Consider the following 27,855-nt stretch of genomic DNA (forward strand, 5'->3'; position numbering starts at 1 on the left):
CTTTTTCTTTTCAAACTAAGAGCAAATCAATTGAAACATGATTCCATAATTGTCTTATAGTGATTCCTTTGCTAAACATTTTAGCCTTAATTATGTTTTATATGGATGCGCATTGTCATTGGTGACACAAATTCTCCAGCAGAAGAGCCAGTAAAAAAACAAATGATAATTTATCTTTTGGAGTTGCTGAATAAAATATGCCCACTACAAAAGTAATATTAAAGTTTATTAAATCAGACACAGATGGCACCGGACTCTGTTTTAAGCCTATTTCTCCATCAAAAAATGCTTTGTGTTGGATAGTCAAAGAAATATTTCAAAGGGGGTTCATTGTTTAAAAAAAAAAAAAAAATCCATTGCACTAAACGAAGAGGACATCAAAATTGAAACTTCCCTCTGACTTTCAGTTTTAGACCAAGTCAGTTTTATAAAAAGAGATTAGGTATCAAATTAAGTAGCTTATTAGGTTTTCAGTCTCCAAAATCCATTTTGGGGGGGGGTAATACTGGCAACACAATATGGCTGCCTTGGAACTTTATCTCCAAGAGGCCACTTTTGTGTGTCCAGGTTTTTTTTTTAGCTGTCCATGGCCTGCCGTCCCTCAACACGTGAGTTCAGCGGGAAGCGAGGCTTCCTGGGAGTAAATGCGGTGTAGTCGGAGCTTGAGGGTTTTGGTCCTCAGCCAAAAATCTGCGCTGGTGGCTATGTGGTTGACCTCGAACGAAGACGGAACGACGGCGGCACGGGGTCTGCGTTTAACAAGGAATAAGGACGGAAGCGCCGAGGCTGCTAGAAATAGCCCAATGGCACATTCAGAGGGCTTTAGCCCAAAGTTCGGAGGTTTTGGAGGGTGGTTTTATGTGTTTACATCAACAGAACTCAAATCTAAAGTTAGTTCTGCAAGAAGGTCCTGACAGGGGAAGTAGTACTTTCCGGAGACCTAAGAAACTTAGGATTTTACAGCTCTAACATTACCACGACATTCCCAAGTTTGGATTGACTTTTAAAGTGATGTTTCTTAGCATTAGTAGTATATCGCAATTCCAGAAGATAGACTGTGTAATATCATCGTCACATACAGGATATGGCAATGGTTTAAAATGTAACAAAATAAAAGCATTGGTTGTTTTGCAAAGGATTCCCATAAAAACTATTTATCAAATAGATTTATTTGTTGATTTGTGTTACGCCGATGGTTGCCCCAGCCCCGCCCCCTTTCCCCATCCAACTGTGGGCATGCACACGTGCAACTCATTCATCTCCACATCTTTGTGACACCGAGAAAACATTGCAGAAAACAATCTGTTACCGAGGTGCCTGGGGAAAAGCATGACATCAGCGAGCGCACGTGCGCGTTATCCACCGCATTTGTCTGAGCCGTAACACTCCGTTCGCGGGCCTCCGGCCAGGAGCATTATGAGCTTGTCATCCCTGACGAAGGAACCTTGCGACACCCTCTTTGATTTGTTTGAGGAGTCAAAAGAAAAGCAGCCCAAATTGAATCACTGTGTAAATACTCCGGCAAAGCACGGCTAATTCTTCAGCTATGCTGGCGTGATGTAGGTCAAGCAGTAATGTAAACACTTGGCGCTTGCCAGCAACCCCTCACGTGCCAGCAATCAGCTCCTTCCAAGCCCAAAAAAACAATAAAACCTCTGACTGTAATTCACTCCTGCATACTTTTTTTTTTTAAATCAATCATAGACCAAAGTCTATGAATTCCTCTTCCACCCACTATTGTTTGAATTTGTCATGTGCGGGTGAGCGATTGTTGTACGATAGTGGAATTTGACGCACACAAAGGAGGTTGACTTTGGCTGAAAGCCCTTGTTGATAATAAACAGTGTAAAAGTGTTGAAATTGCAACGCGCCCGATGGATGTGAAAAGGCCGCGAACGCAAGTACAAAGACGTGCAAGGGTCGTTCCAAGGCAAATCTTTATCGCTTTGTGAATATGCTGAAGGTAAATAGTCACAGAATTTCTGTTGAGTTTTTATATATCTTTTAAAGGGCATTTCAGGACAATTGGATGGATTTGTATAAATGAGGAAGTGTCGCAATAAATCTAAGTGTACCTTCAGGAAGTGTTTCGGTAGATGTAGAAATAGCTATGTAATTTTTACAGCCACTGATGTGCCCCTTGTAAAATACATTTTCAGCCAAGTACAATTGAACATGCACAAAGCATCTCTGGTTGAACTTGAAACAGAGTGCTTCGCCTTCATTGTCTGATTTATTATTCTTATAGAATAAAATAGAATAGAATAGAAAACCTTTATTTTCATTGTACAAGTGTACAACAAAATTGTCTCTCTTCAACTATTTGGAAACAAAAACAGAAATAAAAAAACATAATTTTGAATAAAGATGTGTGCCCATGAAAAGTATTACCAACATAAAGTGGGCATAATGAAATTGAACTGTCTATTGACTATAATATTTCTTTTATGAAATATTCAGTAAGCAGCATTTCACAAATGGGGGGTACGTGAAGGGACTTCTGGGGTGTCTTATATTTTACAAGGTTTCACACTCTTTTTTTAATGCCGTGACAGGAATAGTTTACAAATTAAAAGACAATTAATTGGAACATGAAGCAACTCATTGCTTATCAAAATGTCGTAGGGCCAGAAATAAAATAGATGTTGATTATTCCGCTACAAATGTTCGCTAAAATTCTGCCAGAAATTGAAGCACTTGTCATCTTTTTGACATTTGGGGGGGGGGGGGCATACCTTTGATACATGTTATAGCTCGACCATTAAAATGTCACATATTCTCACTTGGTTTGTTGATATTGCGTCCCGGAACAAGTACTCTGCGTCATGCCTGCAAGCCTGCGACCGTGACCTTACAGCGATCACGTAGACTCCAGCGTCTGTAAACTTGTTTGCAAGTGTTGATATTTTCATGCTTGACATTTACTTTCCTCCCACTGTCTCAAGCACATAGGTACATAGAGTACCTGTACACGTCCAACAAAAGATGCGTCGCTAGCTAACCATATTTTTAAAGTAGGGTTTTGAACTATGCTAGGAAACGCTAACTTATCCTTAGCATCTTATATCAGCCACCCAGGAAGAGCTCAAGGCCCCCTCGCCGACACTCAAATGGAATGTCGTCAATCTACGCTTTTTCTCACGCCCGCTCAAACGCGCCGGACTCATTGCCACGCCCTGAGAAATGTGGCCTATCGCGGCTGAGAAACAGGTCAAGCATTCTACCAGTGCACTAAAGTGAGATAATCGCTACATAGGTTTGCTGTGCACTCACTGACAGACTTGATTAGCTTCTCTAGCTAACGAGCGCTCTGATCTGCAGGGCTTTACCCCCTTGAAGGGGTTCTGTGTGACTTTAGGCGGGTATTAGATCACTGAGAGGTGGCGGGCCGGCGTTGCATGTCACCGGTCCGGACGACTGGTACCGCGTCCCAGCACTTCCCCATGATGACTTTGAACCTCGGGCTTGAAGGAAGCATGACCGATGTGGCTATGTGGACGTGTCCTTGTGTCTGGTCCGTAGAATGGATCTTTTCCAGATGTAAACAAAACATAAATAAAATGGCTGGACAGGGTTGGTTTCTTTTTTCCCAACTCTTGTTTTTACAATTTACATCTGTATTCTGTAGGGCTCCAGCTATCGAATGTTTTTGTATTTGCATATCCTACTGAAAGTTCTCTCACGTGGGCGGGTATTCTGATTAAAATATATTTTTTTGCTTGGTGAAAAAAATGATTATGAATACAGAAGACCTTAAAGCACATTTCCACTTAATGATACATTTGAATATTTAATTTTTGATAACATTTCGAACTGCAGCAGCAGACTATTCTACTTGAAATATCCGTGAGATTTCAGACAAATATCGTTTTGGTTTTTGTAGCGAAATGATCTCAAAACCACAGTAGCAATTTTTGCTGGCTAAAACAACACATTTCAACACGCCTGCTCTGTTCAAAATTGATCAATAGGAACTGCAGCTGTCAGTTTAGATATTTTAAACAGCCTTTGTAAAGTAATCCAACAGCTCTCGCCAGCCTATATGGAGCAGCTGAGTGCTGCTAGCCGCTATAGTTCACTGCAGCTAGTGCTGATAGCTTCTAACAATTGAGCTGCTGCTAATCGCTAGTAACAGGCGTCATAGATTACAATTAGGTCTTTTTTTTAAGCATCCTTAATTAGCATAATTAGCAACTGAACTTGTTTTTAGGACATGTCCGGCGAAGAGTCAGTTGCTACGCCACAACATGCACCCGATGTACAGTACTTGATGTACAGGCATTGATGTCCAGATGTTTTTTGGGAAGGTAAGATTCATTTTGAAGTGAGCCTTCTCATCATATTGATAGCGTTTTAATGATGTAACGTAGCATGAACTCTTGATGCTGCAGTAAGCTTGACTTATTGCAGACAGTGTATATGAAATAAACAAGTTCCAGAGGTAAAAAAAAAAAGTAAAAAATAAAGAATTAATGCCTCCAGAATTTTCCCCCCTTCACTGCAGAAACGCTGCCCAGTACGATTGCACATATTGCACATACCAGAAACTGCTAGTCGGATGCTTCCGATTGGCTAAAACAGCCTTTATATAGTTGGTGGTTATAGCGCCACCTGTTGCTTTGGTCTGCACTTGACTTTCTCCCAATGTGCTCACATGTGTTTTTAAAAATAGCGGCAATGAACCAGAAAGAGGGAGGCCAAGCGTGACCTCAAAGTGGCTGCTTTTAAGCACACCATATGCAACAAGCACTGCAGGCTGCCAAATGTGCATGTGTAACCCATATAGATCCCAGCTAATGGCTCCATTTTAGGACCCTTGAATGGGAAATGCATCTCCCCCTCCAGTCACAGCATTTAGTATCTGTGCAGGGAGTAATGGAGTACTGTACTCTATTGTATTGACTTGACATGGGGGGGAAGCAGCACCGAGTGTGTCTGTGTCAGATGACCTAGATTTAATCAGAATATTTTTCACGTAAATATCTTCACAAAGAAGGAATTTACTTCACATTCACTTCACAGCATTCCAAATGAGTCGTGGTAATAGCTTGATTAGATTTGCCTCAATTTTCCATTTGAAGTTGGATGCCTAATGTGCCTGGCTCACCTGGTGAAGAAAATTTTTCGCCCCTAGCCTAAGATTGCAAGATCGAAACTAAGGAAACTAAGTTTTGAAGCTAATTAGCTAACTAACGAACCAGGTCAATTTTCCACATTCCGAGGTAATATCTGAGTTTGGAAAGCTAAACCATGGAGAGGTTGTCACTATTATGCATAATCTCCACGGAATAGAGTAAATTTTCCGTATTCAGGTTAGTCTCAGCGTGAAAAACTTTCATAACTTTCTTTAAACCTGTGGATGCCAGAATTTTATTTGTTTTGCCATTTTTCTGAGTCTCTGTACCTGTTGTTATTTTTAAAGCCCTTTGTTCATGTGGAAGCCTACAGGTCCCCTTTAGCTGCATTACACTCAAAGGTTCCTGGATGACATTTAACTGGAAATCCCGCTGTCACTCGGGATCAATTCATTCTTTCGACCCGTCGGGGGGTTGTGTGTGCGCAGGAGGGACAAAGGCACAGAAGGGAGGCGACGGAATTAGGGCTGTCTTTTAATAAGACCTTTGAGGTGCACGCAAACAGACTGAGAGCCAGCAAATAGCTGGATCACAACAAAGCAGCCACGTCGAGAGCTAGCTAACAAGAAGCCGCCACCTAATTAAGGGCAACATTAATGAGTGATTAAAGGGCTTCGATTGAGGGAGGGAGTGGATTATGGTTGGGGGAAAAAAGGAGGGAAATAACCAGAGGATGAGGAGTGACCCACATTTTGATGATGGAGGGGGGGCAAACCCAACTGACACCCCCTCAGAGCCCCTGTGGGCGCCCTGCTCATTGGTTCATTACACATAGTAAACACATGTGCCCCATCCCCGCCTCCATCATGGTACACACATACACACACACGTTATTCAAAAAAAATCCCTACCCCCCCTTTCAATATGATGGTCATGCTCCGGTGAAGACTGATGCATCTGCTGGAATGCAAGCTTTTGGAAGCAAGATTTTACTAGGCCGATATGAACTATATGCACTCCATCTGGTAAATAATTTATTGTTAAACACTTATGGCTCTCACCCTACTTCCAAAGTTGGAAAAGTGCAACATTGACATATGTACAGTAGGTAAAAATAAAGTCTACACTTCCCTGTTCAAATGGTTCTATTTTCACTCTAAAGACAGTTGTCAAAAAACAAACAAAAAAAACAATCTGGGTCAAAAAAAAGGACTGAAAAGGACTGATTCTCTATATGGGTCAATTCGACCCTTGCACAAAAGAATACAAAATATTAAGTTGGTTTGAGTGGCTTTTTTTTTTTTTTCAAACCAGCCAAACACTCAATTGGGTTAACCGTTATTATTAGATGAAATTATCCCAAGTAGCCCAACTGGTTGGCCCAAATGGTTTTAGCATGGAAACACTTCTGCACCGATACTCAACACTGAGTTATATTTCAGTAATGGATCAAAAGGACTGACCCAACTGACACTTGAGAACAAAAACAAGATCAATCTGTCGTAAACTCACCATTTTTTAGACCGTTACTTTGGAATGATTCATGTTCTCAGAAGTGGAGGAAATCGTTTTGCTTGTAAAAAATAATGTGTTATGAAGACAATGTTGTTACTAGTTTATATGTAAAAAGATCATTCACGTCTTTTCATAATTAGAAAAGCTCTACACTATATGAAGTTAATTCATTAGTTGCATATTTCATTTTTGGGACATGTGGAGCAATACTTTGGACACCTCAATGTCATCAATGGAACCTTGGCTGAAAACTCCCAAGAAGTGCTGACTTCACATGTAATTTGAACGCCACTGTACAATGATGTTTCCAACACTTGACACCTACAGGCGATGTCACACCTTTCACTTGGGATCAACATTCACGGACCCAGCTTTGAGGGGGCGGGTTTTGGAATGTTGTCATCTCTAAAGTGGAAAGGGGGCTCTTGGTGTGCTGCATTCTATCCTCTCCCCACAGGGATGAACGCCAGAACTTTGGCCAGAGGTTTTTGTTTACCTTGAACGCCTGTCCTCCCTTCAGCCTGCCCTTCAGAGGATGTCGCCGCAGATTTAACGTCGTACTTTGGATGTTGTCCTCAGGCGCTGGTGAGGATAGCAGCTGCGCTTGCAATAGAGGAGGCACGTGGATGCTCCAACAGGCGTCACTGAAAACGGAGAACAAAGGAACCATGTGAAGAACAAAGAATGAGTTTACTGTACCTGACACTTGTGTCACCCTCTTTCATCTGTGCGTATTGCAGATGTGCCAGAAGTCATTATATAAAACAGAACATACATTTAGTGTAAATACAGTATATAATATCAATAAAACAAGATATTTTCATCCTCCTATACAATTAAAATAGAGGAATTGAGGAGCAGATGAAACACTTTTTTAACCATCTCTTTGTTCAATCAATATTTTGGATATGTTCATAATATTAGTGAAATTCTCAAATATCTGTTCTAATTGGTCTTTCTTATATACTGTATGTACACTATATTTTATATGCTCACCTCTGAAAACATAGGCTTTATATTCAATATATAAATTGTTCGAAGCCTGAATAATAGCTGTAACAGTATTTCAATATTTTTCAATTAAGCTCATATTTTCCTTTTGAGAGTTAAGAATATAGATTTAAAAGTGAACTGAATTAAATCAAGAAATGTGAATATGCTTTTTTATGTACAAAAACCCTGTATAAAATGTTAGAATAACAGCAAATATTTGCATGTACAATATTGAAAACAAAATATTGTCTTCACCATTTATCTGGCCTTTAGCGCCTCATAAAGGTTTAAAATGAAACTGCGTAACCTTCAGGACACGATTTCATTCATTCTCAGTTAAGGTTTTTTTTTTAATTATTGATTGCATTTTTTTAAATAGTTTAACCATGTAAAATGCATTTTAGTACACTGTTTTTAATTGCCAAGAGTTGCATCACGTTTTCTGGACTCATAATTGATGTTTTCTCCGAAAATATATTTTATTTCCAATAAAGAAATAAAGAAGAAAACCCGCAAAACATCAAAATAAAGTAATACATTTCATACCTGACAAATTTGAATTTTTTGATAAAGTCATCTTTGGGTGAGAGGATTTTTACTTGCAGGTGTGTGGCGTCACATGCTAATTAAGTCACGTGTGCTACACCCTCATACGTCACTAAGGAGAAAAAAAACTCCCGGGCTTCTTTTTTCTTGGCCTGTTGAAGAACTACAATAAAGAAAAAAATGGAACATCCCAAAGCATTTATATGCTACTTCTGTGGGAATGCCTACACCCTTCCAGGTATATTTCTTCAATTGTGAAACTATTGTTGCCATATAACGTTAATAATACGAGCAGCGTTTTACTGTGTTAGTAAAATACGAACAATTGATAATGCTACGCACAACTTGCTAACCTTAGGGAGCCAAAATATGATTAAGAATAAGGTGTTGCTATGGATAATTGCATTTATGGGGTGATGAATGTCGTTTCATATGAATGTTAAAACATTTTAGTTGGTTAAATGACAGACGACAGGGATTTTTTTTTTCAACCATTATACCAGGTCTGTTCAATATAAACGGCAGTAATTACGTCAGCGCTCCCCTTTCGTCCTGGTCTCGGTTGGTGATAATGAAGAGAGAGAAAAAAAAACAGAATAGTTTATACATTTGGACACTTTAGTATCAGAGGTAGTGTCAGCTTTAGCAGAAGCCTTTTAAAAGCTGTCAGCATGTTTCTTCTATCTTTTTAACAACAACTATTCATGGTTCACCTGTTTTCTGAGTGTGGTCATGTGACATTTGCAAGCTGAACCGTGATTGGTCTTTACCACCTCAGCAACTTTGACGGCGTTTGATTGTAGTTTTGAGAAGTTGTCTGATCACAAAGTTGTAAAAGTTAAGAGCTGATTGTTCTTATTCATTGTAATTTCAATATCAAAACAATTATTCAAAAATTCATTATTATTTTTCCATAGTCGGCCAAACTAAAATGCTCATCTGTATGTTTCTGGGTTGCATTCTGCCAAAACTGATTTGCTATTGAACTTTTGTTAACACTATGCAGAGAATGAAGCCGAGGAAAATCTGCCTCGTACGCTCTTATGCAGTCACGTATTTTGCACGTCCTGCCTGCAGTCCATGGTTTGTGACGATGTGATCCAGTGTCCTGAGTGCGAGGTGAAGTGACATTGACGTGGCTTTACAAATGTTTTTACTGTACATGTGGCCTGCGCTTGTGTTTTATGAAGGTGCTTTTGGCGCAGGTGGAGACAACCCTGCCTGAAGATGGAGTGTTTGGCCTTCAGGAGGACACCCGCATCATTGGCCTCATCTACACCACCAAAATGAACCAGATGAGAAAGTAGGGCTTGGCCATCAATCAGCATTCTCTGTTCACTTGTTCATTGCTTAGGACAATTTATTTGTTGTTGAATAAACAGAGTTGTTTTCTTAATCCTGTTGTAGAACAGTAGTTTTACTTTTTTGGGGGGGTGGGTAAAGATTAACATCTTGCTTTCACGTCTCTAGGTCAGGCAAATTAAATAGAGGCAGGAGACTCAAAGCAGTATTTTCTAACATCGAAGACAGCCCAAAAGAAGCAGAGCAGGTATGTGTACTTTGAGGTTCACTGCTGTCTGTTAAGACAGTTTATTGCTTATTTTCAAAACAAATGTTCCCATAGCAAATCCAAGCGCATCCAAGCAACTGCAAGCTGAAGTAATATAATGAATAATAGTAAGTAAATTCACCTTTTAAGATTGGATATGTTCATTTTATCTCAGCCTGTGGACCTTGAGGTGTGCGAGAAGACTGTGAACGAGGCCTTGGCCACTGCTGGGGAACATCTGGTCATGCTGGAGGATTTGCATCAGGTGGAATGCATGCATTTACTTACCCACAGTATTGTAGACTTGTGTGGAACTTTTGGATAAAGGCCAAAATCTCATAATAAACCAATTCATCCATCCATTTTCCATAGCCACTTATTCCCACTAGGTACGCGGGCTTGCTAGTGCCTATCCTAGTCGTCTTCGAGCAGTAGGTGGGGGACACCATTTACTGGTTGCGAGCCAATTGCAGGGCACATAGAGACAAACAACTATTCACATGCACAATAATACCTAAGGGCAATTTGGAGTGTCCAATACATCTACCATGCATGATTTGGGGAATATGGGAGGAGCCGGGAATGCCCGAAGAAGACCCACACGAGCACGGGGAGAACATGCAAACTCCACTGCCACTTATGCAATACCTTATATGCGATTTAACAAATTTTTATATGTTTGATCAATACATTGTTTTTCGTGTTTAATTCCTTCTTTTTTTATGCAGACTTTAACTTCAGGCCTGTCACAGCAATTGAAAAAAGAGCGAGCCCGCCTGGAGATGGAGATCTCCAACGCTGCTTCCAAAGCGATTCACGCCACCCAGAAGTGGTACGACCGCCGCAACGTCCACGTCCCATCTCACTGTTGGGCAGAGAAATATGGCCTTAAGATGAAACTTCCAATTTCGTTTGGAAATTTTTTAATTTAAATCATGTTTACTCCATTGTCCCCCTTATGAAAAAAGCAAATGACAATGGCAAACTTTCCCTTACTTACTTGTTTTACTTGTTTTTACAAACACATATACACATATACAAAACACATATACAACACATACAAAGTCGCTAACTTAGCAAGACTGACTTTTTGAACTAGCTCCCCCTTTCCGCAGCCATTTTGTTGTTGTGAGCATTGCACATCAGCTATTCTGTATGTGTCTTGCTCCTTGGAAGATACGGTTGTTGTTTTGTGTGTCCAAAAGGCGAGGCGTGCAGTTGAAGAAGCTGAGCAGACTGGATGCTCACTTCCCAGGTATCCACACTCAGCTGTGCAAAGTCAAAGCCAGCATCGCCAAGCTGGAGAATGCTGTGCAGAAAGCCAAGATGTTGCGATGCGTGCCTGCCCTCGAGCGCTACGGCTACTGGGACCAGGTGCGTGATGTCAGATGTTTCCTGTGTCATGGTATACAGTAAGTTTTTCAACACAGATTTTGAAGACTCTGCAAGAGCCTGTGGACAAAGAGTCTTTCGACATGAAGTGCATCACCATGGGCTGTGGAATGAGGTTTGTAAAGGAGCGGCGACTTCCTGAATCGGCGAATAATGCTCACAATTAATTCTTGTGTTTGCTCCAGTGTTATGTTCCAGTCCAGATTTCTGAAGGAGAATGAGGATTTGCATTTGGAGATGGGTGTAATCAAAAACAAGTGTGTCCTTTTAGAATAATATTTATATTTGACTGAAAATGCACAGTGCTGCTTATTTTAGGTTTGGTCATGTTCTCATTATTCCCTACTACTGTTTCCTTTTTGTCCTTATGTAGCCTGTCTGCGGTGCCACCACAGCTCCAGCAGCACAACAGCGACCTTGCCCAACAGTCTCCCGAGCATGGGCATGTTGAATCTTTAGCCAGCAACCACAGCCGCCTCAAAACCAAAAGTCCAATGAGGAACACAAGCCCGAGGAGGAGGAGTCCGGCTTCTCGTAGCCCCTCTCTGAGTCCAACGCGTAGAACGACATCTCCCTCAAATGATAACGCTCCTGATGTTGTCATTGAGGAGTTCATAGAGATGGAGAAGCAATGCGGTATGTCCACAGCTCCTTTGAGTGACTTATTCATTGTTTGTTAATGGCGGCAAGTACAAAGGCAGCGGGACCTTCAAGAGCCCATATCATGACTCTTCACTGACACGTTGGCGATTTAATTTCTTATTGAATATGAATTTTATAGTACTGCTATCTCTAACCACAAAGTGAAACATCTTGTCTACTAAAGCCGCTCTTCTCACGATTGCGGCTCTCCATTTGAGAACCACTCTCCTGAAAGAATCCAAGGTGCTGTAGTGGTTTGTTTGTGTCATCTGTCCTTAAAAAATGTTTTCTCTATTTGAATTTTTTGCAGTTCCCCCTTTCACTGGAGCCAATTTGGCTAAGAAAAAGCAAAGGCCAGGCAGAAGAAGGAGCTTGCATTCGTCCTCAGAGAGGAGCATTAGTATGAAACTCCTATATTGTAATACTGGAGCCCAGGCTGTTAGTCACTTTGTTTAGAACCGATGGAATTAGCTTTTTTGATGTATACTGTCCTGGGAACACTAACACACATTAAGTCCGTTTCCCCTCATTTGCTCGAGCTAATTTTTTCATGACTTATTTTTTAAACTTTGACAGCCGTATTGTACTAAACAGTTACGTCAGAGAAAAGCGTATGATGGCAGGAGCTTTCATAAATGAATTATGAGAGACACTTCTTCCTGTCTACAGCCCCTCAGTGGGTGGTAGTGGCTCACGTGGTCAACCCCTCTCACTTCTACGTGCGCTATATGGCCGAGAAGCGAGAGAGTGACATCCTGTCCAAGGAGATCAACGCCTTCTGCAAACGCAACGCCAGCTACTTCTCCATTGACGACAACGTGATAACTGGTGTGTTCTTTTCTTTTTATTTTTCGTGTACAATGAATGACATTAAAAACACATTTTGCCACTTGCGCTGGACTGACAATGATATCACCTGTACTACAGGCTCAGGTAATGACCAATCACAGCTCACCTTGTGAATGTAATATAACCAACAGGTGAGCAGCGATTGATAATTACCCAAGCCTTCAGCACAGATGATGTCACTTTTAGTCGACAGCAAGTGGAATACAATATTTTCCAAGGTGTTAATTGAACATGAAAAATCAATTTGTCATCATATTAATACTAGACAAAATAATGTTTTACTGCTAAGTTTGGCTAAATAAGGGGGTTATATCCTTTTAAGGCTCCATGGTCTTGGCAAAAGGAGATAAGGGTCTCTGGTGCCGCGCCAATGTGCTGGAGGTCTTCCAAAATGGCTGCGACAAAAGTGTGGAAGTCTGTCCGGTTGAGCAAATTCAGCACGTTTGCATCTTCTTCATTGACTGCGGACACAGCAGCAGCATTGCCATCGAAAAGTAAATTCTTGTCACCAATACATTCATGCGGGCCTGAGGAAAGTGAGCCTTCTTTCTATTTTGCAGGGATGTCTCAAGCCTGGCGTCCACGGTGGACATGGTGAACCACCACCTGAGGAGGAGCAACACAAATCTGCTTCGTTTTGCTCCTCAGGCCATCCGCTGTTCCCTCAAGGACCTGGTCCCCTACGACTTGGTGAGACCATCCATCCTGCTAAATATCATCTTTTCACGTCAGCGCACGTCAAATTAAGCGTGTATTTAGACAAAGGGCTGGAGTAAAGAGGCTCAGGTGGTCTTCTCCCAAGTGGTGGGTTCCTCCGCCATGGAAATGCATTTCTTTGGTCAAGAGAAAGACGCCCTATTGGTGGACCTCCACAAAAATTCATCCAGCGATGTTCCCATTTCCATCCGTGATTATCTGGTCTTCAATGAAGTGGCCAGGTACTACTGATCCGAACTCAGCTGAATTTACAACCCAAATGATCATAGTTGTCTCATGAGATCGTATTAATTAATTCCCAACTGTCTATTCTACATTTCATCATCTCATCGCCGCCGTCAGGTTTTATTATCCGGTGAAGCCGACCAGGAAGTTGCTTAAATACTACCCGGCTGTCCGTCCCAACATCCACCTGGAGTACAACGCAGTGGTGACACACATCAACAGCCCAGATGATTTCTACATTCAGCTGGTACGGAACACATAAATGAACAGATGGTCATACTGTATATGTTGGTAGTAAACAGTTTAATGGAATGAATTTTATATTGCTAAAAGTTTAAAATGTAAATGTATTGTCTTGTTTAAAGGTAAAGTGTTTTCAGGCACATTTGGCCTTTTTGTGAAAATGTTCCAATTTATCATTGTTATTGTATTAATACCCCTGCTCATTGTGTGTGTGGCCTTCAGACTGACAACATGGAGTCTTTTTTGCTGAAAGCCAAGCTTCAGGAGTGCTACAACGCCAAGAGTGTGGGAAATGACCTGTTAGTTTACTGCCCCGTCATTGGAGAGGCCTGCGTGGCCCTCTTCAAAGAACACATGTGGTCCAGAGCCGAGGTCATAGGTAAGGAGGTCACAGCCCTGATGTTTGCCAATTTTTATGTGTGAATAGTCAGAATTTTGCGACAATGAAGTGACCATCAAATGTATGAATAGAATCTTAACTCTCATACAATGTGATTAAAAAATTGGTTTATAGCCATGTGAAAAGTCAAATTTTATACCTATACTGCTAAAAAATGGTTTGCATCTAGTATTGGTAATGTCTCATATTGGTAAGGTCTCAATTTTTTGAGTATAAATATAAATTGAAAAAAAAATGCCAATGCGGTCTTAACGTTTTAGTTTCGTAAATCTTGACTTGACAGTAAAGGAATATTGTGTATATCATGCAATAATGTCACAATTTTACAAGAGTAAAGTTGTAATTTGACATTAAGGTTGCAATTTAAAGAATGTCTGAATGACAGTTTTCTGTGAATGAAGTTAGTATTTTATGAGGATTCGGTTGTAAATTTGAGGTCTTTATATTGTTTATTGCCAAATAAAGTTTCAGTAGCTTCATGATAAACATCGATTTTAGATGAGTTAGCTGTGCATTAGGCCTTAATGTCAGAAACGTTGGAATGTTTTCAAAATAATTCGCACAGTTTACAAAGCTAGTGGTTTCTATGTCGAAGTTATGTTTGTGTCTTTTTAGGTCATTTGGGGAACAGAAAGGTGGAGGTGCGCTACATTGATTTCGGACTTAAGACAGCAGTGTTGGTCAGCGACCTTAGGAAGATAAAGGATGAGTTCCTCTGCCTTCCGGCATTGGTAAGACGGCTTGCTTTCAATTCACACCTCATCTTGTGCTGTTACTGAAATAATCTTGTTTTTTGCACGTACACGTGTGTGTCTATGCGTACATGACATAGGCGATTCACTGCTGCCTGTCCAACGTCCGTCCTTTGGCCGGAGAGACCTGGAGCGACGCCTGTTTGAAGCGCTTCTCCAGCCTGGCTCATGACAAACACTTCACCGTCATAGTCACAAGTAAAAGTCCTCAAATAGTACTAATAAAGCATATTCCAGAAACAATATAGTAATCAGATTATGTGGGTACATATAGCATATTTTGATGAAGAAAATTCTCATTCACGATTAGAAAGATCTTAGAATGGTGTAATATACAACTTCTTTGACACCATTTGCTACTTTCTTTTTGGAATCTCTTTGCACATTTTAGAAAGCACAAAAAAGTATGGAGTGTTTTCATAAATAGCTGAGGATATGATCCCCAGGAAAAAACAAAAAAAAAGTAGATTAGTGGCTAGCAGTCAGCAAATAGATGGTGGTGGTGGTTGCTTCTTAAACTCAGTAACTGCTCAATTCTTTTCACCGTTCTCCAACCAGAAAAATCCTCCAAAACAAAACCTGTACCAGTCAAGCTGCTTGAGAGCAGCCCAACTGATTCACCCACTGACATTGCCGAGGTGCTACTTAAAGAGAAGTTGGCGTGCTCCCAAAATGGGTACAATTTGACTATTTTCTTGACAAAATGCGATCATAACTGGTGACTTTTCCTTGACTTGTCTAATACTCCGCTTGCCAAAGACTGACGAACATCGTCGAAGAGGTTCTCGTCAATGACGGCCCCATATGGGACGCTCCGCTTGACGTGAGCGGTCAAGGGCCGTCGGATTTTAGCGGCGGCACGGTGACGGAGTTGCAACCTCGGCTCAGCCTCCCCGGCAGCCTCAAGGACGCCAGAGTGCGAGTGAGCCACATCACCTCACCCAGCAGCTTCTATGTTCAGTTCATCCAAAACGACTCTCAATTTAAAAGGTAGTTAGGAAGAGCGGCCGGCCACACTAGCATGTTGATATGTAAGTAGGGAAAAAAATATTTACAAGTCGAATTGGCGCTCCGTATTAAAAATATTTCAGGTTGAATGAGCTTCTGAAAGAGGAGTGTGAGTTCCTGGAGCCTCAGGAAGCTGCATGGAAGCCAGACACGTTCTGCGCGGCTCAGGTCAACCAAGTTTGGGAACGAGGACTGATCTGTTCCGATGTCTCGTCCGACGGCATTGCGGAGGTGTTCCGTCTTGAAACTTGGCGCTCGCGCGGTTTCAGTGAGCGAGTGGGTGACTTTGGGCTGTCTTTTGTTGCCCGGCAACAGGTGATGCGCTGTGACCACGGCAACAAGGTGAAGCTGCATGTCAGCAACCTGCGGCCACTTTCGGCATCACTGGAGGGTTCTTTTGCTCTGGAGTGTTCCTTGACGGACATCAAGTAACACACATACTCACACACACAGTTTTTATTGTCTAACATGATAATAGAAGATTATTATGTGTTGACTCATATGGTAGTGACTGCAAATATAATACAATTTTTGGTCATAGGCCAGCGGGGGGCCAACCCACCTGGACCGCCACAGCCTGCGACTTCATGTGCTCTTACCTGTTAGGAGCCTCGGCTCTTCTCACCATCCAGGTCTGAAGACCGCATCTTTCTTCTCATACCTGGGCGTTTGGTTCGTGTAACCCGGCCTCTAACATGTTCTGCCGTTGCCAGGAGCTGACTGATGAGCGGCCAGTAGCGGTCTGTCTGATGCGTACCGACAAAATGGGACAGTTGGTCAGCATCGCAGACGATCTGGCCCACGAGGGTCTCGCGCTCAGGGAGAGGAAGCCAGTGTGCGTCTCTGTTCACATGCACATTCAGTCGTGAATATTTTGATAATTTTGAATTCGTTATCTGCCAAAAATGGATTTTGCCTTGTACAGCTGTCAATGGCAGTGAATGAATTCATTTATTCACTGCCATCCCTATAAAATTTGATGTTCAATATCTACAGATGTCACTTGTAGCCTCTCAAGCTTTCTTGTGGTCTTGCAGCGAGCTGGTCGTTCCTCCCGAAAAGCCAAAAGAAAGTGATGCTCAGTCTTCTGACACCAGCGCACGAGCCCGTCCTTTGCCAGCTCCGTCTTTTCCTGCTTCCTCTTCACTGCCCTTTTCCCCTAGACCCACCCCTCGCACAACCCGACCCGTCGAGAAGGTGCTGGAACCCAAACCTCCCGCTCAAATCAATGTGACACATGAAAGGGAATGCCGTTTGTTTGCACGTAGGTGAGAACCGATCCATACAAAGCACCGGAGCTTCCGCAACCGGGCCACAACCACATGACCATTTCCGCCATCAAAGACGACGGGCTCATCTACGCCAGGACCGACGCCGCAGGTATGGCAAACAATTGAGATGATGAGACGTTCAAAGAACCCGGATTTCACAGGAATCGTTCTTTTGTGTTGTCTTCAGGGGCTCATTTGGAGCAGCTGAGGGAGAAGATAAAGCACAGCATGAAGACACTGCCCAATCAGAAGCCATACACCTGGAAGACTGTACAGGGATGCGCTGTCATTGGACCCGACATGCTGTGGTACCGGGGCCAGTTGGTGGAAGTCTTAGGGGGACACGTCAAGGTGGGCCCGGCGTCAGTGAGGCATCGGCCTACTCTTTTCGTAAAGCTCCGTTGAAGATATTGACCGCGAAAGCGCCGTACGGTGGTTGCAGGTCCAGTACGTGGACTACGGCACGGTGGAGAACATTCCGGTGGTCCACGTCTACCCCCGTCTACTGTGCGAAAACATACCCCAACTCTGCATGGCCTGTCAGCTGCACGGCGTCAAACCCGTGAGAAATTTTGAAAGACGCGACATAGACGTAACGCTGCAGGCGACAGAGTGGTGACGCTCTTGTCTTCAGGTCGGCAGCGGCTGGCATCACGATGCCGTGGCGCTTCTCAATGAGTTGCTCCTGTATCGCCGTGTGGACGTCCATGTCCTGGTACACGCACGCGCACTTGTACGCACGCACAAAGGTAAGTACTGAAACGTGTGTATGTGGACTTCAGGAGCTGCCGACCGACCCCGGGCAACCTCTCACGGTTGAAATCGTCTTGGATGGACTGAGGCTCAGCAAGATATTGTGTCACCACAAGCACGCCCTGATCGACCAAGCAGCATTACCGGTGTGGCAAAATATTGCTTTTTCTGTAAAAAATGGCAATTTATTGCTTTTGTCGCGTAATGTAGCTTTTTGTGATCAAATATTATTTCGCCTTTCCACTAAAAAAGAACGACTCGCTTGGCCACGTATAATGGCAAAATATCACACCTATTTAAATTTGAAAAGAGATTTGGAACAAAAAAATGTTTTTTTTTTTCCAAATTGTTAAAAGTACTATTTTAACCAGAACCTTGACGTTAAGTCGGTATTTCGCGGGCCACATAAAGTGATGTGGCGGTCCGGATCTGGCCCCCAGGCCTTGTGTTTGACACCTGTGCCTTGGGTAGTCAAACTACTACGTTCCTTGGCGGCTTCTTTATAATTTACAAAGCCTAATGTAGCATTTATGTTAATGTCAGTCAATATTACAAAATACAACAATCACATTTCAATGTAGAACTTTTTCTTGACACATTTTATTTATTCATTTTTTTAGAAAAACATATTTCCATTACATGCATCCATATACAAGTCATAGTAATAATTGTATTTATTTTACGCAGGAAGCTCCTCTGTCTGCTGTGTCCATTTTGGACATCTGGGACATCGACACAGAGGTGCTTTGACTTCAGTGATACTGAAATTTGTCTTTGAAATGTTCTTGTGGTACATCAATGAATTTTTTTTGTACAGTATTTATATTTTTCCCTCAATTTTATTACTGATTTTTTTTTTTTTTTAAAGTACAAGCTTTGTCTACATTTTGATTAATATTTGGATGTACTATGTTTCAGTCGGTCATTTTTATTTCGGGGTGGTTATTGGTGCAGATGAATAATTCTGTTTCCTGCGTGTCCCCGCTGTGTGGTTTCAGGGTCTACTGGACGCCCGGGAAGTGATGTTGGGGCCTTTCTTAGAGCCCAGGCCGCCCAAGGAGGGCCGGCGTCTGAGCGTGCGTGTGCGCCACTTGCAGACTCCCAACGAGGTAACGCCGCGGCAATGAAAATCTGACGCTGACACGTTGACAACAGTCATCATTACATCACGTGTCACATCATGGGTGCAGCTCTTCTTATGGTGGAAGGACTTGGCCCGGGAAATTGACGGAGAAACTCTGGCACAGCGCTTGTCACAAATCAATGCTGACATTCACAGTCTGCTGCCGCTTACCAACTTTCCTCAAGGTAGCAAACAAAAACCATTTGAAAACCCCGATTTTAAACTCACCCAAAACCTTTTCACGACCGAATCGCGGTATTCGTGGTAAATTTAGTTACGGTGGTAAATGAATGCTGGATGTCAGGTGGCGCGTGCCTGGCGGAATTTAGAGATGGCTACTTCTACCGAGCCAAGATGCTGGAGATCATCAGCGCCGAACCCATCAGGATCCTCATCCAACACGTGGACTTCGGCTCCAACGACACCGTGCCCACCAACAAGTAGGAACGCGTCACGATGCGGCCTCCTTCCGGACCGCCGCTGGGCTCGGCGCACATGTGCATTTCCCTCCAGGCTGCGGCGGATGCCGGCCGACCTGCTGCGCTTCCCGGCGCAGGCGCTGAAGGTGCGCGTGGCGGGCTTCAAGGCTCCCGCCTCCAACACCGAGGAGCAGGTGCTGCCCTATAGCCCCAAGTGGAGCCTCAAGGCCACGTGGGCCATGATCGACCTGCTGCACGGAGACATAACCGCCATGTTTCAGGTGGGACGTTTTACACTCGCCGTGAGTCACGATTTATCCTGTTAGGCTCCACAAGCATCTGCTAATTGCCTCTCCCGCTTTTCGGTCAAGGGTGGGGACGAGTCCGCCGAGCCGTCGGTGTTTCTCTACAACAAGGATGGACACTCCGTCTTCTTGCCTCTACTGGCTCATGGCTTGGCACAAGTTGATTGATGGTCCGCTACGCACGGTTCGTTCTGTTGCATCTTCAAGCGGCAGCGTCGCGTTGACCAATGAAAACGTTGTTTGACTCGTTTTTTTTCTTTTTAAGAGTCGGTTTAAGTTGCCACTATGACTTTTCAAAGTCATTAAAGTGTGTTGTTCAAGAGTGCATCACAGCTTTTCTTTTTTTACACGCCTAACAGGCGTGATTCATTTATCAGAATAAAAAAATAGATATATACACAAACGTACAGCTAAAAAAAATAACAGCTTCATCCTTTGTCCAGAGACACAGATAAGTCAACGTAGTGCTTAGGGGACATTGACAAACACACATTTTAAAGTGAAAATTAATTAGTGGGCAGGACATTAAAACAAGTGGTCACTTTTTACCAACTTAGAAAGTTAACACCTTTTTCATAACTAAATTCAGTTCATTCAAGTGGACCTTTTGCCACCATAAAAAAATACTATATTATGCCAGGTGAATTCAGTGATAATTTTACAAGAGCAAATGATGATTTTTAGAAGAATATTGTTGAAATTTAAAAAAAAAAGTCCTAGAATAAATAAAAATAGCTGCATAATTTATGATGCAGGGTTAGGAAATTCACAGGTTTAAGGTCTTGGATCTTGAAACTGTTTTTTTTCCCTCAGTGGCTGTAAGAATCCAAAGGGATCCGAGCAGAAAAAATACATAGAAGAGGCTCCTCGTGTTGTCTCGCAGTTGCGAACGGATCATGTGGCTTATCTACTGCTGCTCGTCCATCAGCACGTTTCCGTCTTTGTCTTTGACGCGCAGCCGTCCTCCGGGGTATCGCGTCTCCTGCCGTCCGTCGGCAAAGACGGTCTTGACCGTGCCGTCGGGGTACTCTCGCCTCTTGTATTCGGCCGTGTGCACCTCCTTCTGCCCCGTGTTGAAATGGATCTCCTTGGTGCCGTCCCTACGGGAATAGCCGCAACTTTACTTTTAATAATTGACTGATTTTGTCGCACAAATGTGCGCGTGCGTACGTTTTGAGTTGTACAACTGTTCCGTCCATCATGATGCTTTCCTCGCTGCCGTCTGGGAAAAGAGTTTTGACCGTCTGGTCTGCAAACGTGATTTCCTTCCGGCCGTCTGGGAAGTGTTTCTCTGCAGTCCCGAAACGACGGGAAAAATGATCCATACAAGATTCATTCGTATTGGTGAAAGTCATGCAGTGTGAAATAGCGATACAGCCGAGGTTTTTCCTCGTATTTGCGCATTAAGGTACGTGGTGGTGTGCTGACCCGTCTGGTTGTTGGGGAAGTGCAGGACCTCGACGCCGTCTGGGTACGTGACGTGCGTAGTCTTGGTGTCGGCGTAGTAGTATAACTAGGGCCCAGGAGACAACTTTTAAGGGGCTAAAAATGGACACGTGAGGTGTCCAGTGGGCTGCACTCACCACCCTTTGGTCAGCCGTGACCTCTTTGGTGTCACCGTTGAAGAAAGTGACTTTGACTGTCATGCCGTCACATGACACCTCCTTCGTTGTGCCGTTGGGGTACACGATGACGCGGTCGCCACCCGCCAGGACCCTTTCCACCTAGAACGCACAAATAGGAGTCAGATGATTTTTCTGCCAAATATCAAGCTTTCAGTCTTTTTTTAAGAACATTATCCACCTCTTATGCCGGTCGTTTGGAGACTTATCGCCCTTTAACAGCCCTTTCTTAAGTCTTCTGGACCTTCAAACATGATTATCACCTTTTAGGTGGGATTGTTCAGAATTCTTACACATGCTCGCTCTATCAAGAATTTTTCTTTTTTTATAGGATTTTCCTTTCAATCGTCATCTCTTCTGCATCTTTAGGACCTTCTTTACCTGCAAATATTTTTATTGGATCTTCATTGCATGGAAAAAAATAGATTTAAACCTCCGTTTTCTTCGTACCTTCTCTGCACCAAACAAAAATCGCTACCGCCTTCTCCAACTGCAAGTGTCACCTTTGAAATATTATTTTTACATTTACTAGACGTGCAAACACTTAAAAATAACATTCTTGGTGGAAATTCGTCAATTTTTCTTACCTTGCCATCAGGATGTGTGATGACTTCCTGAACAGATTCAGTCTCACTGCTCTCCGCTTCATTCGACTCTACAATCTAAATCACAGTGTAGTCGGATTATGAGCTTTTTTCCTTACAAATTAAAACATTGTTGGATTAGGAAAAGACTGTCAATGTGCCCTGCCCTACCTCTGGTGTTTCATTTGTAGATTTCTCTTTGGCAGCCATTTGTTTTTCCTCTGAAACTTGTGGAGGTGGTGAAAAGGAGGGCCGGGGCGCGGTTTTTAGGCTGCTTTTCATTCCTGAAAACACACAACCCAATCGGTATGTCACTTTGACTTTTGTGAACCAGGCAAGCACACTGAGTTAAGGGTGTTGTTATTGGAATGAACTACACATTGAATCTCGCACCCTCTTCAGCTGTACAATAATTGAAGGAATCTTCACCTTTTCTGGCATGTGCTGTGGAGTTGCCTCTAGGGGGTGCTGCAGTGCTTCCATGTGGAGGGCTGATAGTCATTTTGTAGTCCAGAGGCTTCTGAAGTGAAAAAAGGATATGTATTTGATTGAGGCGATAAATATTAATAACAGGCATAGTTCTCACAGCAAATGTGACTCCTTTGCGAGCATGGGGCACGCGCTTGACTTCTTTTTCTCCGTCCGCAGAGTTCTTCAACACGCTTAGACGTAGTTTTTCCAGCATGTGCACCTCACGTGAAAAGATGACGCAATTTTAATAGACAGCAAAAAAGATGAAGATTTGTTTTCTGAGTAGTTGTGCGTCGCTCACCTCTTCTCTCAGCTCCTTGTTCTCTTGGTTGAGCGAATCGATCTGTTGGCGAAGGCGACAATGTGTGGCCGACCAGCGACTCTCCTTCTTCTTCAGATCCTCTTGTAGGGCGCTCAGCTGCTGCTTCAGGGCCTCAATGCAGGAAATGACATCACATTCAATTCATTTGGGATACTTTGGAGTATAGGTGGGACATTAGTCACAGAGACTCAGCAGCGTGAGACAGACTACGCCAAACGGTGCTTCAAAAACCTTTCTTAAATCTCACTGATCACGTGATGACCTATGAAGCTGCTTGCACAAAATATGAGACACTGGAAACTATGTAACCAATTCAAATATACTGTATTTGAGGTTTTAAATAATGCATTTACTAGTAGCTTTTGTGCAAAAATCCTTGTCAAATAATTATTATTGAATTTTGTTAATGTTTCAGTGAAACTGTAAATTCATACAAACAATTTTATAATCAAGATGCTACTCAACTTAATTGTGTTATCCTAAACACCCAATCTAGGTGAATCGTTTTGGCTGCTATGACTCTATATGACCACCAGATGTCACCAATGTACCTATTTCGTCAAGTTTCGAGACGTTGAGTCTTTCCAAACCACTATGGCAAAGACTTCAGAGGTTTCACAAGGCTTCATCAACCCACGTATACTTTGGAGTTCAGCAGCGGTTAACCTGTGTGCACCTGTATCTCCTCGCGTTCCTTTTTGTCGGGCATGGCTCGGGCGGCCGAGGCATGTTTCTCGAAGAGTTTGCGTTGGTGCTGCAGCTTCCCGGTTTCTTCCCTCTTGTACTCTTCAAATTGAGCCATTTGCTCCGCTCGCTGCTGCTCCCACTCCAGCTGCTCCTTCCTGGAGAAGCCAACGCGTTCAAAAAGACGCAAAGACAGCGAGTGGGACTGGCCATCTCTTACGAGCGGTCACCTGAGGTTGTCCTGGTTCTTCTTGTTCTCCTGTCGGAGTTTGGCCAGTGCCGCATTCTCCTTCTTGAAACGCTCGATCTCAATCTCCAGCTCCGCCAGTCGCTCCCTCAACTGTGTCGACTGTACCTGCTGTCCTGTTACAGCAAGGGCACACAAATCCACGGTCCGTTTTCTTTCGCCCTTGTCCTCGACGGAATTAGCATTTGACTTTTGAGAGAAAAACGGGACAGACTCGGGAGCTGTCAAAAACCAAACTCGGCACTCAGACAAACTCGCTCTGACAATCGCGCCTGCGGACAATTTCAAAGACAAAGTATTTATTTTCAACCCTTTTCCAATGATGTACCCTGTGAAATATCTTTCCAGGCATTTTTTTAATGTGATAGTTGAGTAGTATTATTTTCAGTATTCAGCATTATAGCTCAGTAAAATAGTTTCAGAATATATGAAAATGCATATCTTTGCAAAACCAAATAATATATTGCTTTACAGATATATATTGTATTATATCTGTAAAGCAAAAAAAAAATGCATACAAGGCACTAGTAACACAATTTTAGCAATAAGTTTCTTCATGTTCCAAAGAATTTGCTCTTAATTTGGAAAGAAAATTATTGTTTCCGATCATGTCGTTAAAAAGCATTCATTTTGAAACCCTGTTAAAATCTCACACACCCCCTGAAGTACCTAGGCAGGGGTAACTTGACATTGCTGGCAAATCTGCAAACTGAGATGATTAACTCATTCACTGCCATTGACGGCTATAGTTGTAAAAGATTCATTTTAACTGGGCTGGCAATGAAAGAGTCACTGTCAGCCCAGTTGAAATGAACTTTTTTTTTTAGGTCTTTAGTGGGCAGTGAATGAGTTCCGTTTGGGTTGTCTCACCTGTCTTGTTGTCTACTTTGTCAGGTGAGGAGGATGAAGTGACCTCAGGCAGAGGAAGGGGTGCATTCTGGGTGTTTGGCTTGAGCACAGGGAACAATTTGGACATGAGTTTGGAAGCGGGCGGAGGAGGGGGCGAAATGGCAGGAGCTGCATTCGATTCTTGATTGTCCGCTTCCGCGGAAGCGCGTTCGACGCTGACCGCTGCGTCGTCCATCTCCTCCCACGTGTCGTCGTCATCAAACACGACTCGGCCCGATGTTGCATCTTTGTCGTCCTCCAGTGTGGAGTCCTCGTCGTCGTCGCTGCGGTCTTCCTTATCGCCGATACTGCTGAGCGCGTCGTCGCTCTCGCCTTCGTCAACCTGGTAGGGGCGCTTGTCATACGGCGGCTCCGATTGGACGGGGAAGCAAAGGATGCTCGGGGAAACGGGTCGCGCCACTGCCTGTTCGGGCTCTTTAACGTCGACGCCGGTCTCTGATGAAGAGTCCTCCTTGTCCTCCTCTTCCTTTTCACGGCTCTTGACGACAGCGCCGTTCACTTCAGGGCTGGGCCGCTGCTTTCTGACCGGCGGCAACTTGATGGGTGTGGATGAGAGCCGTCTCTGGTGGAGCCCGGCCACGCCCAACAGCTTCTGCTTCTCCCGGTCCATCTGCAGAATCTACAGGTTCAAGAAAACAAAGATGGCGCGTCAGAGACCTGGGTACCTCATTTGGTCCCTTGAACTTCAAGCCAAAACGCAAGCGAAATTGACGGTTACGGATGATAAATCTTCACCGTGGTGACGAAGGATGAGTTGGACGAGAAGGAAAGTTGGTCTGCTGCTTGCTCCAGTAGCTCAAACTCTCCTAGCTCCATGCTCTCCAGGTGGCGCTCACATTCCCAACGCTGCAACTTTTCCACCAAGGACGTGTCCTGCAACTCTGACGGGGCGGCGAGCGATTCTGCTTGCACGCTCACCTGCTTCGTTGCGGGCTGACTCTCCCCCACCCGCTTGTTTGTCCTCACTGCCCTGCCTGTGTTTTGCCCCTGGTAGCATCTCAGCGCTTTGGTCTGCGTCGCTTTAATCTCGTCCCTTCTGTTCTTTTCGTCACTCGGGCGGCTCTCCTTGTTCATGGTAGCGGTTTTGCGCTGGACGGGATGTCGTTGGCCCACCCCTTTCTCACAGTTGCTGCGAGCAACAACTCCGGTCTGGCTTGATGGTTTGGAATCCATGTTTAAGTCTTCTTTGAGGACAGAGGACTTCTTGGTGTATCGAGACAAGCCCTGGCGTCGCCTGAGAAAAGCCCGTTTTGGTGTCGCCACTGACTGCCCTGCATCTGGATTCTGTCGACAGAACAAGACATATCTCCTGTCATGACCTGTCATTACCATCGCAGGTTTCCCTCTTTGGAGACCTTTTCACCCCTTAAATATGGACACTTGTAAAGTTGTTTGACCTGCTGTTGCGGGGCAGATTTCAATCTCTGCTCATCCAGCCTCAGCTGCTCCTCCAACAACTCCTCAAACGTCTGCTTGCCTGCCTTGATTGGTCTGGAGAAACACATCCGTGTGACATTCAAGGACATACTGTATACCGTATTTTCACACAGGGACACATCCTGTTTTTTTTTTCCTGATTTTACAGCTACGGTCGCTGACATTGTTGTGAGGAAAATTTATATGGTCAACGATTACTGATTGTTATCGGAAAGATTAAGGAAAACGGCTTAGTTGTCTTACCGGTCTCGTAGCATTTGATCCTCCGTTCTTTTGTTGACGTGAATGTTGTGGACATTTGTTCTTGGTTTGGGATGACCTCCATGCTTTGATCCTGCAGGACCAACAAAAAACACTACAGATAGATTCTCTTCATGTAATGGACAAATCTGAAAATATTGAATAACTACTGAACTGTAGTTAACTATCTCACCATTTTCCTCATCGTGCCTTTCGATGCCAGTTTGACTACTTTGTAGCTGCGTGAGTGCTTCCTCCGGTTGCTGTCGTTCCCGGGGAGGACTGGAGCGCTCATGTCCAGGACTGGAGGCTTCTAGAGTCCTTTGCTGCTGCTGCTCTTCCTGGAGGCGAAGTAGCTGGTCCAGTTGGTCAGCTTTCAGGTGATCCTGCTGCCATTTTCTTAACTGTGGGAGTAAATGCAGCATATCTCAAACAGTACAAGAGTTTCCTGGCATAAACACAGGAAACACACTATTACACAACTTTTGCTGGATTGCACACTAAATATCCACCTGATCCAGTTTCATCATAATGGAAATCTGTGAGCCGTCTCCTCCAGGTGCCCTGGAGAGGCTCTCCACATCCACGCAGCTGCTGTCCACCGAGGCAACCATCGGGGCAAAATCGTCCGGCTCCAGGGGCATAGGATGTTCACATGAGTCATACCGCAGTGACCCAGGATCCAGAATCACACCCGCCTTGTTGCTGCTCGGAATCCAGCGGGCCAAAAAGTCAGATGAGCGCAAAAGCCCGGCAATGGGAGAGGACATCATGCGGCAGCCCCGTTCCTGGCTGTCCTTGATCAGGGAATGGAGCAACAGTTGTTGGTGACAGGTTGAGCGTTTGGCTGATCACACTTGCTTTTCACTACTGTCTTAGTATTATTAATAATGTTGTAGATCTAAATAAAACAAGCATACCTTGTTCGCTTTATATTAGCAGGCAAACCATGTATTCAGTTGCAACCCATTCAAATACACGACAGACTGCAGCAGATGATTGGAGAGAACATCCAATGTTTTTTTTTAAGCAGTCAACAAATAGAATCAAGATGTTTTGTCTGTTGACTAAAGCGTGAATCCTAACCGCCATTTTGAGAAGATCAAAAACAAAAGAGAAAGGGGTAAAAATAAAGGGACCGCCCAGTCGCTCCTGCATTTTAAAAACAACTTCAAAAAACACTCGATAACTTATTAATGAATTTAACCCCCCCCCCCCCCCCCCCCAAACACACACACACACACGAGTGAGTTACCTAGTACGCGGGCGAGAAGCGTGCTGCAATGACGTGCAATACTTGACGTTTGAGTTCCACCACTGTAAAGAAAAACTTTACGAACTTGCCGCCATGTCAAAACAAAGCCCGCGAGAGTAGCGTAGACAGTGGCAGATTACTCCAAAATCGGCAGCGCCACTAGCTGGCTGGAGGACGAAGTGCAAAATTACGGAATATAGACAGTGTATATATTTTTTGAATTTGCTAAATGCAACATACAAAACAGTTAATGTGAGGACATTTAATTGCTTTTGCTGATTTGAGAACTTTTAGTTTGCTTTTTAAA

At 43.6% G+C, this 27,855-nt stretch overlaps 2 protein-coding genes across 7 annotated transcripts; one reads left to right on the top strand and one right to left on the bottom strand.

Annotated features, from left to right (window-relative positions):
• The first annotated feature begins 8,251 nt into the window (after nucleotides 1-8,251).
• On the top strand, nucleotides 8,252-20,184 carry rnf17 (ring finger protein 17). Its single transcript, XM_088415798.1, has 37 exons — nucleotides 8,252-8,367; nucleotides 9,136-9,248; nucleotides 9,335-9,432; nucleotides 9,600-9,678; nucleotides 9,854-9,943; nucleotides 10,407-10,510; nucleotides 10,884-11,052; nucleotides 11,109-11,185; nucleotides 11,256-11,327; nucleotides 11,444-11,706; nucleotides 12,023-12,112; nucleotides 12,382-12,540; nucleotides 12,884-13,055; nucleotides 13,122-13,251; nucleotides 13,321-13,499; nucleotides 13,621-13,750; nucleotides 13,969-14,125; nucleotides 14,762-14,877; nucleotides 14,979-15,096; nucleotides 15,457-15,574; nucleotides 15,658-15,888; nucleotides 15,990-16,137; nucleotides 16,222-16,334; nucleotides 16,448-16,538; nucleotides 16,620-16,741; nucleotides 16,944-17,103; nucleotides 17,175-17,286; nucleotides 17,365-17,528; nucleotides 17,620-17,739; nucleotides 17,812-17,892; nucleotides 17,960-18,076; nucleotides 18,618-18,671; nucleotides 18,929-19,039; nucleotides 19,121-19,238; nucleotides 19,358-19,493; nucleotides 19,567-19,753; nucleotides 19,844-20,184. Exons 1-37 carry the CDS (start codon nucleotides 8,310-8,312, stop codon nucleotides 19,943-19,945), a joined length of 4,659 nt encoding a protein of 1,552 aa, XP_088271924.1. The 5' UTR covers nucleotides 8,252-8,309; the 3' UTR covers nucleotides 19,946-20,184.
• On the bottom strand, nucleotides 20,145-27,639 carry cpap (centrosome assembly and centriole elongation protein). 6 transcript variants are annotated; one of them, XM_088415800.1, is made up of 18 exons: nucleotides 27,549-27,639; nucleotides 26,806-27,090; nucleotides 26,487-26,697; nucleotides 26,297-26,387; nucleotides 26,014-26,107; nucleotides 25,352-25,900; nucleotides 24,578-25,235; nucleotides 23,691-23,823; nucleotides 23,453-23,618; nucleotides 22,756-22,887; nucleotides 22,570-22,674; nucleotides 22,377-22,503; nucleotides 22,155-22,267; nucleotides 21,987-22,061; nucleotides 21,361-21,501; nucleotides 21,206-21,290; nucleotides 20,948-21,068; nucleotides 20,145-20,877 (listed from the first exon to the last, which is right to left on the bottom strand). In XM_088415800.1, the coding sequence occupies exons 2-18, from the start codon at nucleotides 27,064-27,066 to the stop codon at nucleotides 20,685-20,687; spliced, it is 3,255 nt and encodes a 1,084-aa protein (XP_088271926.1). In that variant the 5' UTR covers nucleotides 27,067-27,090; nucleotides 27,549-27,639; the 3' UTR covers nucleotides 20,145-20,684. The 6 variants fall into 6 exon arrangements, with proteins under 6 accessions (XP_088271926.1, XP_088271927.1, XP_088271929.1 ...); XM_088415801.1 differs by having other exon boundaries at nucleotides 26,806-27,085; nucleotides 27,549-27,589; XM_088415803.1 differs by lacking the exon at nucleotides 27,549-27,639 and adding an exon at nucleotides 27,214-27,454 and having other exon boundaries at nucleotides 26,806-27,085.
• Nucleotides 27,640-27,855: the final 216 nt, after the last annotated feature.

This window comes from Hippichthys cyanospilos, chromosome 5, assembly GCF_059441005.1.
Source record: "Hippichthys cyanospilos isolate Australia breed blue-spotted pipefish chromosome 5, RoL_Hcya_1.0, whole genome shotgun sequence".
NCBI classification, from domain to species: domain Eukaryota; kingdom Metazoa; phylum Chordata; class Actinopteri; order Syngnathiformes; family Syngnathidae; genus Hippichthys; species Hippichthys cyanospilos.